Source organism: Mytilus galloprovincialis, chromosome 4 (assembly GCF_965363235.1).
Source record: "Mytilus galloprovincialis chromosome 4, xbMytGall1.hap1.1, whole genome shotgun sequence".
Classification (NCBI taxonomy): domain Eukaryota; kingdom Metazoa; phylum Mollusca; class Bivalvia; order Mytilida; family Mytilidae; genus Mytilus; species Mytilus galloprovincialis.
The window spans coordinates 94,065,823-94,081,034 of record NC_134841.1 but is presented as its reverse complement, the minus strand read 5'-3'; the positions used below and the strand labels follow the sequence as shown (position 1 = coordinate 94,081,034).

Sequence of the window (15,212 nt, the reverse complement as noted above, 5' to 3'; positions counted from 1 at the left end):
AATTTCTGCTTTTACAGTATTTGTTTCTTTTTAATGAAGGCAATTCTCCAACGTACAATTGAAATCAACACTGCTTTTTGTAGACACATAATACTTACGCACATATAGCTGGTTCCATTTCTGTCCCACTGCTCAACACATGACCTGCTGAGAGTTGACTGATGCAATCCAGTGCACCCTTGGGATCACACACAAAAGGTTTCTCTTCAGAACATACACCAATGGTTTGCATCATGCCTTCAACCCAGTCTAATTCATGCAAGATTCTGGCTTTCACCACTTCAGAGCAGCCAGAGACTACATTCTGGACACACTGTATGGAGGTTAATCTATTGCTGTAATATAAACAAATTATCTATCAAGTCAAATTCTGTTAAAATCCTCAACTCTTTTTACAAATAAAGGTGGTCCTATCAATTGTTAAACATAAGAATACAATTGAATTGTCAAATAATGTTTTGGCTTTAACCATTACAGATCACCATAAGATAATAATATTTTTTAATATATAATAAAAACAATTCAAATTTAATGAATTCTGGCCTTGATCACTGCAAGTCAAGAGTAAGAAGAAAATAGTGGACTTGACTTAAAATGTAACCAAAAAATACCATTTAAATGTAAAAATCCCATACAGATATAAATGTAATTGAACCATTTTTCTTTTTGTAAAATTTTGAACACAATTAGTGTAGTCAGACTCAGAAATCAAGCAATCAACATACAATATTTAGCGTTTCCAACACTAATTTTGTACTCTGAGTGTATAGTTATTTTACAGAGAACTAAGGAGATATTTATGGTTATAAACATGATAGTGTAGATTATTGGGTTTTCTCTATATTGAAACAGTAAAGTATCATGTCACAATATGAATTTTTCATCGAGTGAACCCAGAAAGGTAAGTAAAAAAGGCTCCATATTTTTTTACACAGCTGATAATTTGCAATATCAAAACATGTATGATGAGAAATTGAATATCAATTAGGGTTTCATTTGTGAATTTTTTTTATGAAAGAAACAATAGCTTTTCTTTGTTTCATCTGAAACTGAAGGGGACTTGAACATTTTGGGTTAAAATTATCAAAGCTGGTATAAATGCTTTCACTTTGATGATAAAACCTGGACAACATATTTGACATTACAAAGCAGTGAAATGCCATTTTATGAAGAGTTAAGCAATTCATTCATAGGGAAGACCAATAAGATGTGTAAATCTTATATTACAGTGAGTGTTTTGTATTGACAGTAATTGTGAAAGAGGCACTTTTGGGATATTGTAACTGATTTTTATTAACCAACTAAGTACATTATTGCCAAAATGACTGGTTATTAAAAATAACATATTTTCTGTAATGGCCCTGTTTTTCTGTAATGGCCCTGTTTTTTTCTGTAATGGCCCTGTTTTTCTGTAATGGCCCTGTTTTTCTGTAATGGCCCTGTTTTTTTCTGTAATGGCCCTGTTTTTCTGTAATGGCCCTGTTTTTCTGTAATGGCCCTGTTTTTTTCTGTAATGGCCCTGTTTTTCTGTAATGGCCCTGTATTAATGCCCGGTTTGTCTGTATAAAGCACAGTTAGGGTTTTTAATAAAGTTAACAAAATTAAGTTGTAAAGAGTATAATACTTTTTTGTATTTTATTTAATTTAGTAACCAGCAACTAACATTAAAGAACCATATATAGGGATCACTGTTCCTCCTGTTTTTCAACACATAACTTCTGTCAACTTAATATCTTGGATATTTGGTATATTAACACATACACTTTTATTCAGTTGGTTAATAAATGTATTAAGAAATGGGTGTTTTTATAATGTTTCTGTTATATGTCCTCGGTCAGTAATAATGGCCTCGGATGTCTGTAATGGCCCTTGGCGTTGCCTCGGGCCATTACAGACTTCCTCGACCATTATAACAGACCTTGGACATATAACAGGCCATTATAAAAACACCCATTCATTAATACTATAATATTGAGGCACCCTTGGGATATTTGTAACTGATTTATATTGAGGCACCCTTGGGATATTTGTAACTGATTTATATTGAGGCACCCTTGGGATATTTGTAACTGATTTATATAGTGTACCTGCATATCATTTCTCTGTCAGCAAGTGGTGAAGCTATGCCGAAGTAATTATTAACACTAACACCCAGCATACAGGTGGCAGCATAGTCTATGTTACAATATCCTGTTGCAGTATCTGTTAACAAACAAATATAGCAAATATTCAGTTGTTTAAAAGTAACTTTCTACATAAATAACAAGCTGTTCATGACATAGGTCTTAATTTTGGTTCTCATTAGAATTAATCTTGTGAGCTGTAATATTATCAATTATTTAGAATTAAATCGCAAATACCATTTTTAGAGTCCTTTATTCATGAATAACATGTTAAAACAGTAATACAGCCTTTTTTGGATATGGGTAAAATGACCTTTCTTTTGTGTTTTTTTATTGGTTAATTTTACTATGTTTGTCTCTTTTCTTGATGGAATTACTTTCAAACGATGTGCTTCAATTATCCCAAGTGTAAATTGGCTTTTTGAAGATGTGAGCCTGAAAAATAAGGAGAGTTGGCAACTATAATTCCATACATACATGTGTCAATTACCGTTATATTATATCACATCTATATGGTGACTAATAGGTTGTTGTTTTTGTCTGCTTTGTATTGTTGAGTGGCTATTTCATTGTAAACACTTAATATTCATTGCTGGGTATTAGAAAATAACACCAATCAGTCTTTCAAAATCAAATAAAGAAGACAAATACAAAAGCTACTATAGCAAAAATTTACGTACCATTCAACATTTCCATTTTGTTAAGAATTTTATCTGTAAAATAAATGAGATCATTGATAATTTCTGTGGTGGAAATAAAATCTGGTAAAAAGCAATTGATAAGACTAGTTTTTCTTGTCCTTTAAGCATTCCATGCTATATCAATGTATTTATAATTCCACAGTCCATACTTCAATCTCTGAATATGTTTTGTTTTTTTTTCCCAAGTCTTTGCATTGCCATGGACCAGATGCCCTTAATGTTCTTATATAATACTACTCATTATCAATATGCTCCATGTTTATCATTTACATCAGATGTTCACCTCCATCTTAAAATAACAATGAATTGATACTTAGATGACAAAACAATTACCAACATGATTAACTGTACTAACTACATCAAATTACTATGATCAAAACTACTATGTAATCATATATTGTCAAGGGCACAAATTTTTCATGGATTGAGGAAAACTTTTCATTGATTTCCTTGTTTTGCCATTGACTACATAAAAGTTTTTAGAAAATTTGTAATTGATTGAACATGATTGAATCTTGTATCAAGGAGTCCTCAATAATTGGTACCCAACATATAATAATGATTCCACAGTAGTGAGGTATACCATTTATGTTTGTGTCTTAGCTTTTATAGGTTACAAATTAAGATTTCCCATTGCACATCAGAACAATTTCCCATTGCACATCAGAACAGACTACATTTAAAAAATAAAGCACATTTTCAGGCGGACATCTGAACTTATGTCTTAAATGTTCGGGCCAGTTTTTGTGTCAAGAAACTTTTAACTTCTTATTATTACCATGATAAGATATAAACAATAGTAGCATACCTTCGGCAGCACATTTAATGAATGTATGTTGTCTAATAGTATTAGCCAATCTGTGTGCCATAAATATATCAGCTTTCATAGAACCTTTAACCCCTTCTACTAAGCAGTCAGCCATTACTGGAAGCATTTCACAGGCTTCTTTTTTATCATTCTTCATTACTGGATCTTTAAAGTATTCTCTTAAGACTGAAACATTTAAAGTATGCTTTTAAGACTGAAATTATCAAAGTATTCTTTTAAGACTGAAATATTTAAAGTACACTCTTTCAAAGTATGCTCTTAAGACTGAAATGTTAAAAGTTTGCCCTTAAGACTGAAATGATAAAAGTATGCTCTTAAGACTGAAATATTCAAGACATGCTCTTAAAACTGAAATATTTCAAGTATGCTTTTAAGATTTAAATGTTAAAAGTATGCTCTTAACACTGAAATGTTCAAAGTATACTCGTAAGACTGAAATGTTCAAAGTATACTCTTAAGACTGAAATGTTCAAAGTATACTCGTAAGACTGAAATGTTCAAAGTATACTCGTAAGACTGAAATGTTCAAGGTATTCTCTAAATATTGAAATCAAAGTATTCTCTAAAGATTGAAATCAAAGTATTCTTTTAAGACTAAGACATTCAAAGTATTCTCTTAAGACTGAAACATTTATAGTATACTTTTAAGGCTGATATATTAAAATTATGCTCTTAAAACTGATATAATCAAATCATGTTTGCTACTTTAGAGCTCATACACCAATCAGCACATTTCAAATTACCTGTTATATTAGAGTTCAAGCATTCTACAGGTAACATGACACCAGGTGCTTTATAGGTTGATGGCAGATCTGGTAAAATATCACATGACAAGCTCCCTAATACTTCATCCTCTTGTGCATACTTTCGTACTACAGTCAATATTTCATCATTACAGCCAACCATAGCCAGGTTTATACAAGCTTTGATAGCAACAGCATTACTAAAAATAATTATAAAAAATAATAGCGAGTCATTATAGTTTCTACAGAGTTTCTTTAAAACTATGCGTTCTACTACAGTAGAATTACTTAGTTAATAATAATGACTGATTTGAAAGAAGCATTTTATAAATAATTTTTTTTCAAAAACGTTTTGAAGCTTAATGATGCATCCTTAGACTATCTGTAGGGCAAAGATCCTACCAAGAAACTAATTCTAATTTGATGTAGCTTAATATACAAACCTGCATAAAGATGATGGTGTGTAAGAATTATTGAAACATGGAGTAATGACGGTGGTACATGGAGCCATAGGTTCCAAAAGGTGGCATTGTTTTTCTGTGGAGAGTTTCATTTCTTCTTTGTCTTCCATGCCTTCCATTTCCGCCATGATAGAGTCCTCCATGTCGGGACAGTAAGCACTCAGTTCGTCCATAATCTGGCTCACATTTTTGCCTCCAGAGATATTGTCTAAATTGGTACAGTTATTTGTTTTAGCCATTACACACATTGTGGTTCCCTTAGCAGCTCTGAAAAAATACAAATACAAAATTGTAAAATAAAAATAACCTGCTATTACAAATGGATGAAAAAAGGGGAGAATATGCATAAATGAGACAAACACCACACTAAATAAACACACAAAAAGATATATGGTCTGTCAACAATAGCCCTGTATCTAAACTAACCATCATAAAGCTGTTTGACTATGTTCTAGCATGGGTTTAGTTGTGGTGAACAGACTGACAGACATTAATGTCAATAATAGCCCTGTATCTAAACTAACCATCATAAAGCTGTTTGACTATGTTCTAGCATGGGTTTAGTTGTGGTGAACAGACTGACAGACATTAATGTCAACAATAGCCCTGTATCTAAACTAACCATCATAAAGCTGTTTGACTATGTTCTAGCATGGGTTTAGTTGTGGTGAACAGACTGACAGACATTAATGTCAACAATAGCCCTGTATCTAAACTAACCTTCATAAAGCTGTTTGACTATGTTCTAGCTTGGGTTTAGTTGTGGTGAACAGACTGACAGATATTAATGTCAATAATAGCCCTGTATCTAAATCAGCCAGCATAAAACTTTTCCACTATGTTCAAGCATGAGTTTAGTTGTGGTGAACAGACAGACAGACATAACTTTCAATAATAACTCATCTAAATTAACCATCATAAAGCTTATTCACTATGTTCCAGCATTGATTTAGTTTTGGTGAACAGACTGACAGACATACCTGATATAGTAGCCTTGTATCTAAACTAGTCTGCATAAATCTTTTTCACTATGTTCTAGCATAAGTTTAGTTTTGGTGAACAGACTGACAGACATAGCCTCAACAATAGCCTTGTATCTTAAATTACCTGCATAAATTTTTTCCACTATGTTCTAGCATAGGTTTAGTTGTGGTGAACAGACCGACAGACATAACTGTCAACAATAGCCTTGTACATTAACTAGCCTGCATAAAGCTTTTTCACTAAGTTCTAGCATGGGTTAAGTTTGGTGAACAGACTGACAGTCATAACTAGCAACAATAACCCTGTATCTTATCTTACCTGCATAATGCTTTTCCATCATGTTCTAGCATGGGTTTAGCTGTGGTGAATAGATTGTAACACCTTTCTGCTTCTGTTTTACTACACACCATGTCGTTCATCATTTTAACAACATTATTTTCTCTCATGGCACAGAATTTTTCTCCATGGAAGTGTTTCCTGCATTGATTTCCAATCATAGATTTAAGGAATGGAAGTTCTATCTTAATGTAATCCATTTCAGGTATATCCATTGAACAGTTACCGACTGCATGCTCCATACATTTAAAGGTTTTTACAAGTTCCCTGAAAATATATTATTACCAGTATATAAATATATTTACATGGCCAGAAAAAAAATATTTATAAGAACAATGAAACTTTTTGTTTTTTAAAATTCAAATGTTTTTTTTTGACTTCAACATGCTATAAAATATGTACTTGGAGGCACTTTAAGCCGATTAATTGCAATGTCATAAGAAAAGGAGCTGCTTTTTGAAAACAAATTAGACCATCACAGTTATTGTTTTATTTTTATTATTATTCTATGTTTTCTTCATAATTTTGTCTTTTTTAAACAGAATAAAGACATTTTTTTTATACAATGATCTTGCTTTAAACAACATTATTATTACTGTTAGTATGGGAGTCTTGTGTATAAGAAATAAAAGCAAACAAACAGACCATCTTTTTAATGATAAGCAGATTGCAATTTTAATAAGAGCAATCTATTCTCATTGTTACATTTTAGAAAACTTGTTTGATATAAACTACATTTGACAAAGTATGAACCTTATTTTGTCCTTATTGTTTTCATCAAATACTACCCTGTATTGATTTCCTCTTTACTTTAAAGAATCCATAGACCTATAAAGTGTTGTTTTTTTGGGTTTTTTTTTTAATTTTTATTATAACTGTCTTACATGCAAGTGTGATCTGTATGGTAAGCATTGGTTTTAAGCAGGACATCCATAAAGTGATCATAACACATATCTGCAGCTTCCAGGTTACACATAGGTTGGTCCATTTCCTGGTCATTATAGGTTATAATCATCTTAACTGGACACACATTTTTATGGATTTTTTCGATCATTCCCCAGGTTTCATTGAATGCCATCTCTCTCTCTGTTGAACATCCAATTAAATTGGCTTTCGCATACTCGTGGAACCAACTTAAAGATCTGAAATATACAGTATTATAATTAAAGGGAAATAAGGATAGGTAGGATACAACAAATAATCAGGACAAAAAGCAAAAGTAAACTTACAAACATAAGAAATCAAGATGTATGGACAATTGCTAAAAGTCACATGAAAAATTAAATGCCTATATTCAAGACTAAAATATGTTGACTTGATATAAATATGCAACCAAGTTATTTAACATGCTAGTTCACAAGGTTATTGTCTGCTGGAAGACAAGTCACCCTGCTACATTACTCTGACTCCAGGTTGACCAGCTTCTACTTCTGAATAATGCAGAACACACAACACGACAAAAATAAATAATGACCAAATTTATCTCTAGAATAGATATTCTACAATTACTGTCTTTTGATGAGGTAAATATTTAGTTTTATTGACTTTTAAAAAAACTGATATTCACTAAGGCCAACGACCGAAGTTAATATCTGTTTTTCAAGGGTCAATTAAACAACATATTTACCGAAACAAAACGACAGTAATTGTTTTATTCCATGTTCAGAGAGAAACGTATGTAATGGCAATTATTTATCAAAATCAATTGTACACCAAACGTTTTTTTTAACAAAATTATACATGTAAACGCACACGGCGTTTGCGTGGTGAATATACTTTTTTATTCAAAATCCCATTCATATAGGAAACCTACTAAAGTTTTAGCAATATGGAATAATATCTTTTATCCACTTTTCAGATATTCAACCAAGATGTGGCAGTGTTGCCTTTTTATCTAAAAAATCAATTAACCAAAAAGTTTTGTTATCTTAAAGGATATATTTTCTAGTGACTATAATAATAGATATACAAAAACAAAGATATATACCCGCATAGTTCATCCATTTCATTAATTGGTGTAAAAGCTATTTGCATCAGTCTTAACCAATAGTTACTGAAATAGCTGGCAACTTCATCTGCTTTACAGGATGCACTTTCTGAAATTTATTAATAACACAAAATCAAAATTCACTTATTAACACAAAACAGTTTTAATTTAAGGTGGTACCCAACACTTTCACTAAAATTAATTTGGCTCGTTTAATTTTCATAAAATTTTGACAAAGTATTTACTTTGACCCTTTTACAAAAATATAAAAAATTAAAATAATTTGAACCAAGCGTTTTATCAGAAAAATTACACTGGTTATATAGCAGTTTGACAAACACTAATTTTGATCATTGAGAAGCTTTATATTGCCTTCACAACGCAACGTATTAAAACGTTTAGCTGATATTACAGAGTTATCTCCCTGTAGTGTTAGGTACCACCTTAAACAACATAGAAATATAATTCTTCTAATATAAAAAAAAAAAGTTTTCTAAATTACACAAATGTGGATTTTTCTAATTTACATAAATCCATGTAATGTTTAGTCCTTCAGATGAATTTTTAATATTCTAAAAAAAAAAAATCTAATTCAAATAAGAATATCCATATTTCCGATTTAATAAATGTCCTACCTTGCACTGTGGACATGAGTTCTTTCAGTGAATCCATATCTAAAACAGAGTTCAAATAAATAAAAATTGGTTAACTTCATGACAACTATTACCGGTATTCTATATGCTACTTACCACATCTCAAATCTCAAATTCATTTTCTATAGTGTTAAATGAAACAACTAGTATAGAAAAGTTAAAAAAAGTTACTCAATTTCTTTTTCAAAAGTTATATTTATTATATGCAAACATGCTAATTGTTTTACAATTGTAATTTCGAGGTCTTCTTTTGCTGACTATGCAATATGGGCTTTGCTCATTGTTGAAGGCTTTACAGTGACCTACAGTCGCTAATTTCTGTATATTTGGTCTGTTTTGAAGAGTTGTCTAATTGGAAATCATACCACATCTTCTTTTCTATTAACCTATCAGCCATGTAGTTTAATACAAACTATCATTTAAATTTCCTGTATAATCCTATGAATATTTTAGAATTATCTTGTTCTTTTTAGAAGTAATGTGTTTCAATGTTTTGATAAGACCTTTTTCCTAATATTACAAGAAACATTAATATTTCCAACAAAAACTGAACAATGATGCTGTTTGAAATCTTTAAATTTTCAGAAAGAATAATCTAAAACATAGATATTGCTACATACCAACGACTGGCTCCACACATGTATGACCACATCCATTACTGCAGCATTTCTTTCCTTCGGGACATTTTTTCATTGCAGAACACTGCTCAACACATGTTCCAGCCTGGTCTTTAGCTATCTCTGGACAATTACCAGGCAATTCTGTGCAATACATTAAAAACTTCTAAATACATTTATTGATTTATAGTAGCTTTCTCTTGACAGATAGAGCCACTGCACAATTAATATGGCACCATGTGTGTTAAGAAAACAATCCATTGCTTGCTTAACATCTACTTGCAAATACATGTAACTTCAATAGTGAATGAGAATTTGTATAACATGTCTATAAAACATAACATTGTCATTGCGATTTCATATTGCTTTTATTTAATCAGTGTTTAGATTTGGTATTTCTAAAAGTATTGAATATGTTAATAAATATTCACAGCTATGAAATGCAAGAAAATGCTTAACTTTGTATTTTTAATATATATATATTTCATAATACAAATACATGTAGCAAGTGGTTACAGGTAAATGAAGTAATGTCACAATAATCTTTATGGGCTATTCGTTATTCTGCTTCTTCAAAATATTTCAGTATTTTTTAAAACATTCTTTTCCAGGGGATACAATTCTGCAGTTCCATGGATAAAATTGATTATGTGGGGATATAGCTATAGGTATATCATTTCATGTTTTCTTCCAGTTTTATTCTTGAAATCGACAACATCTAAAAACTCCAGCTAAAAATTTCTACTGAATAAAAAGATATACATCATCATTCAAACTGTTAAATCAGTATACATATATATCAAAACATACCTTTCATTTGAGAACAGTGATACTCAACCATTCCAGTCCAAATCATTTCTTGATGTTTCATTCCTGGCTGTAATACTGAAGGTAGATCATCCATCTTGCCACATTCCTTGTCCATACTCATATACAGATGGCACATGGCTTGACTGAAGTTCTTACTGTGAGACATTACAGTCTCAAATCCGCCCATAAACTTAAACCAACATCTTGTCATACGTGACAGTGCATCCTTTCCGTCCATTTCCATGGGGGGAGTGTAGGCATATGGTCTCAAGTAATCAAGATATTTCTTCTTACTGTAACCCAGAGATAACAGAGAGGGTGACATTGGACACCCTGCAGTATGTTGTTTTATACAGTGTAAAGTCTCATTAACCATCCTGGAAATACAAATACAACTTGCAGATGTTGAAGAAAAAATAAAATATAAAAGATTAAAAAGTCTTCAAACAATGTTGTTTTATGAAAAATTTATAGTTGAAATTCATCAGTTAGACTATCATAAAAACACTTTTAACCAAAGACTGTAGTAATTAAATCATTAACAGAGATAATGAAAGAATACAGTGTCTGTACCTAGAATTCACTATCCATTTACAATAAATAGTATTGTTTCTCATTCTTGCTTACTGCTTAAGTTCTTTTATCATATTCATAATGATAGTTAAAATAATGTTTCTTCGTACTTATATGGTCCTAAAACCAGTGTCTTTTCATTGGGTGTTTAAAACAATACATCAATACAGACTTACACAGGAGCTTGACCTGCAGCCAGTGTTGTTACATTAGGCATCTTAAAGCAATTACTCATTGCTGCTGTGGCATCACATTTTGGTTGTAAACAATTTATTTTGGCCAGGATTGGTTCTACTGGACAATGGCTAGCTACCATCATTAAAGTACGGTGGATGGTTTTATTGGTTTCCTCCATCTTTTTCATAGCAGACATGTCACAACCAGAAGTACTATGAGTAACGCATTCCATCATCTTCAAGGTCTCACTGCAAACAAAAAATAAACAGTTGATATAACATATATTCATGCAAAATTGTCTTCAAATTTGAAAGTAAGTAGACATTAAAATGGGAAATCAATTAGTTCTTTAACATAATCAAATGACGATATACATTTCTCTCATTTTACAATTTAAAATGTTAAGATCCTCAAATATATGATGTAACACCAAATATAATGATGTTAATGTACATACTGGCAGACCACTTCCCATCCAAGAACATCTACGCTAGCTACTAGTGACATAATGTCACCATATTTAACACAATCTTCAGCCATCTGTGTCTCACAACGTGACTCCATCATCATCTTCATGTTCATATCTCCACACATTCTTTTATCGTCACACATTCCTCCAGTAGTGTGTTGTGCCATACTTATGGCGTACCATATATCCATTGCGTTTCCTTCCCCTTCCCTCAACATACCCATCATTTTGTGAACTGAGCTGTAATACAATCTGTAAAATAACAGTAAAATGCATCACTTTTTTTTTTAATCTTAACTCATGGAAAATCAAATATGCTAAAGTTGGGAAAATATTAGTATAAACTTCTTCTACTGGTAACAGCTTTCAGACATACTGATTTTTTTCTCCCTTTTATCAAGGCTTGTCTGCTCCAGCCTGCCTTTCCCTGCTGACAAACTGCTGCCAAAAGGACATAGAAATCTTAAAAACTGAATATTGTCAAAATGTGAAGAACATAGATTTTTCCAAATTTAACTTCTTCATAAGTAATCATGTAAGATTTAACAAAGGTGGTTGCACACAATTGATTCATAGCATAGCCTTAAATTCCGACAATTAAGACAAAAATTTAAAATGTGTTGTTTTCTTTGATTCTATCTAAAAATGAAGTGATAACATGGTTAATATTACTAAATTCTGAATCCTTTTCTGCATTATTTGACAAAATGTCTTGCCTTGATAGTAAAACTGCTTTGCATTATAATTATTTACACTGTATTTCTTTCAAAATTGAATACTTTGAGTGCCGGAGCAAATTACATTGCATATTTTATTGGTTACACTGTAATTCTATCAAAACTGGGCACTTTGAGTACCAAAGCTAGTTACACTGCATTTATATTTCTTTACACTTTTATTTCTATCAGAACCAGACACTTTGTGTACAATAGAAGACTCTTATTTTTATAATACATACGGGCAAACTATTTCTTTACTGGCAAATGGACTAGTTGCCACAGCATAAAATGAGGCAATATGCCCAACAAAAGGCTGAGTCATGGACATAGTAATAGTGTTATTTTGGCAGGTCTTGTTGGTAATTTCATGTAAATGTATCATATGATCTCCCCATTCTTGATAAACTTCATATTCACAGTTCTTTGTGTTCTTAGATACGCAGGACCTCATTTCCTTCATGGCTCTGAAAAATAAATACAAAAAATGATTGATAGTGAGCCTGAAACATGTTTGAGTTGTTATTATATAACAGGGACATATATAAAAGATATAGATGTTGTATACATTTATCAAAAAGATTGATTTTCTCTATTGAGCAGGTATGGAGGAAGTGAGAAAAGCAATTAGTAAGATGAAAGGAAACTTTCGTAAAATAGCAACAATTGTATTTATCAGTGATGAAATCAATTAAACTAAAGTCAATGTTGTTTTTTAAAACAATATTTAAAATTTTAAAGAATTTAGAACTATTTGTTTCTAAAAAAAAGTTTTTAATTTGTTTCTTTAAAAATTACAAATTACAAATATTTCACTATTCCAAAGCAAATCAAAATGGTATGTGTATTTGTTTTCCAAAAATTTTGTTCATAACAATATCATTATGTAAATCAAAATACAAATAAATTTCATTTTGCAACTGTAAATTTAGTAATTTATTTTTGAATATTTTTACGTTTTGTAATTTAAATCTCACTCAATATAGTTTTAAGTACTGTTGTTTTTTTACTTCATTTGGAAAAAACTTAAGCAGGAAAAGTTTTTGACTGCTAATTGAATCATGATTTTTCACAACCTTGACCATAAGGTAAACCTCTAACACTTTTGCAGTACATTTGAACTAGCTTATTTGTATAGGTAAAACCATTAAACATTTTATTTATTCAAATATAATACATATTCAATGAAAGTCCATATTAACTTGGTAGCCCCAAGCTATTCAGTATTTTAAATGAATTTCAAACAATTTTGAGCATGAATACAATATGTTATACCTAAAGTAAACATGTTTCCTTTACTAAATGATTAAAAGATACCTAAAATATATAATAAAAAATTTCTAATGGGTTTTTGATGTTGAAAACTTAATTATGTTTTTTCCAAATGACTTAATATTTAAATAGTATCAATCTTAATAAAGAGTTCTATCTGTGTAATTTTCTACTCATTGACATTATCTCTATTTTATTATTAGATTTATGATTGTGATAGCAGTAAAGGGTTATTTCAGAAATAATACATAAAGTGTGAAAAAAAACTTCAAAGACTTTTGAAAAACTAAAGGCTCTAAAGAGCCTGTGTCGCTCACCTTGGTCTATGTGAATATTAAACATAGGAAGCAGATGGATTCATGACAAAATTGTGTTTTGGTGATGTGTTTGTACATCTAATTTTACTAAACAGTCTTGCTGCTTACAATTATCTCTATCTATGATGAACTTGGCCCAGTAGTTTCAGTGGAAAATGTTAATAAAAATTTACAAATTTTATGAAAATTGTTAAAAATTGACTATAGAGGACAATAACTCCTTAGGGGGTCAATTGACCATTTCAGTCATGTTGACTTACTTGTAAATCTTACTTTGCTGAACATTACTGCTGTTTACAGTTTATCTCTATCTATAATAATATTCAAGATAATAACCAAAAACCACAAAATTTCCTTAAAATTATCAATTCAGGGGCAGCAACCCAACAACGGGTTGGCGATTCATCTGAAAATTTTAGGGCAGATAGATCTTGACCTGATAAACAATTTTACCACATGTCAGATTTGCTCTAAATGCTTTGGTTTTTTGAGTTATAAGCCAAAAACTGCATTTTACCCCTATGTTCTATTTTTAGCCATGGCGGCCATCTTGGTTGGTTGACCAGGTGACCGGACACATTTTTTAAACTAGATACCCCAATGATGATTGTTGCCAAGTTTGGTTTAATTTGGCCCAGTAGTTTCAGAGGAGATTTTTGTAAAAGTTAACAATGACGGATGAGGGACGACGGAATGCAAAGTGATGGGAAAAGCTCACTTGGCCCTTTGGGCCAGGTAAGCTAAAAAGGTAACCATGAAATATTTGCAAAGCTTTAACATTAAATGAGAAATGAGACATGTTATGGAACAGTAAATTTATGTCTTAAAACATTTTATGCTTTTTATAGTTTCATAACAGGCTTAAACAGCCAAAAAAAACATTTTGATTGGCTAAAATCTTTTTATAAAAATACAACTTAAATTGTTATTATCATAACTAATGTTTAACCATTTCTCTACCAAATCAAACAAGATTTCCCCTGTATTAAACATACGTACCCACATAGAACTGGAGATTTTTCAAAACCACCGACAGGAGAAAGTAAAATGGCTTTTGTTGCCTCAAAACATTCTTTGGCTATTGGAACATTACATCCTGGTTCTACACAAGATTCTCTCGCTGTTTGTGACAAAAGTCCATTCACCATGGAAACCATATTTTTAATCTGTAGACTTTCACAATGTTGTGTGGCTGTAGACAGACATTTGTAGGTCTGCTTTGCTTGCCTAAAATATACATGTATGATATTTCAGTCATTTATTAATTTTCTTCAGCTTATATGACTTGTGAGGCAACATTTCAGGAAAATCTTTTGGGCCTCACAACATTTTTACTAGCCTATGCCGTAGAATTGTGGTTTATCATGGATACTGTTTTATAGTACAATGGTTATCATCCAATATATTCTGCTTGGAGAAAGTTTTTGTAAGATAAAAATATTAA

General features: G+C 31.2%; 1 protein-coding gene across 2 annotated transcripts in view; it reads right to left on the bottom strand.

Annotated features, from left to right (window-relative positions):
• Window positions 1–15,212, bottom strand: part of LOC143073431 (uncharacterized) — a 100,350-nt gene that overhangs the window by 71,286 nt on the left and 13,852 nt on the right. For both annotated transcript variants that reach the window (XM_076248976.1, XM_076248978.1), the window contains exons 5-20: window positions 14,768–14,995; window positions 12,422–12,646; window positions 11,452–11,715; window positions 10,994–11,242; window positions 10,245–10,621; window positions 9,438–9,578; window positions 8,800–8,838; window positions 8,165–8,273; window positions 7,062–7,319; window positions 6,160–6,444; window positions 4,840–5,124; window positions 4,397–4,596; window positions 3,633–3,818; window positions 2,804–2,836; window positions 2,088–2,202; window positions 99–335 (exon numbers count right to left, since the gene is read on the bottom strand). In XM_076248976.1, coding sequence (XP_076105091.1) covers window positions 99–335; window positions 2,088–2,202; window positions 2,804–2,836; window positions 3,633–3,818; window positions 4,397–4,596; window positions 4,840–5,124; window positions 6,160–6,444; window positions 7,062–7,319; window positions 8,165–8,273; window positions 8,800–8,838; window positions 9,438–9,578; window positions 10,245–10,621; window positions 10,994–11,242; window positions 11,452–11,715; window positions 12,422–12,646; window positions 14,768–14,995 — 3,231 coding nt within the window. The remainder of the gene's footprint in view (window positions 1–98; window positions 336–2,087; window positions 2,203–2,803; window positions 2,837–3,632; window positions 3,819–4,396; window positions 4,597–4,839; window positions 5,125–6,159; window positions 6,445–7,061; window positions 7,320–8,164; window positions 8,274–8,799; window positions 8,839–9,437; window positions 9,579–10,244; window positions 10,622–10,993; window positions 11,243–11,451; window positions 11,716–12,421; window positions 12,647–14,767; window positions 14,996–15,212) is intronic.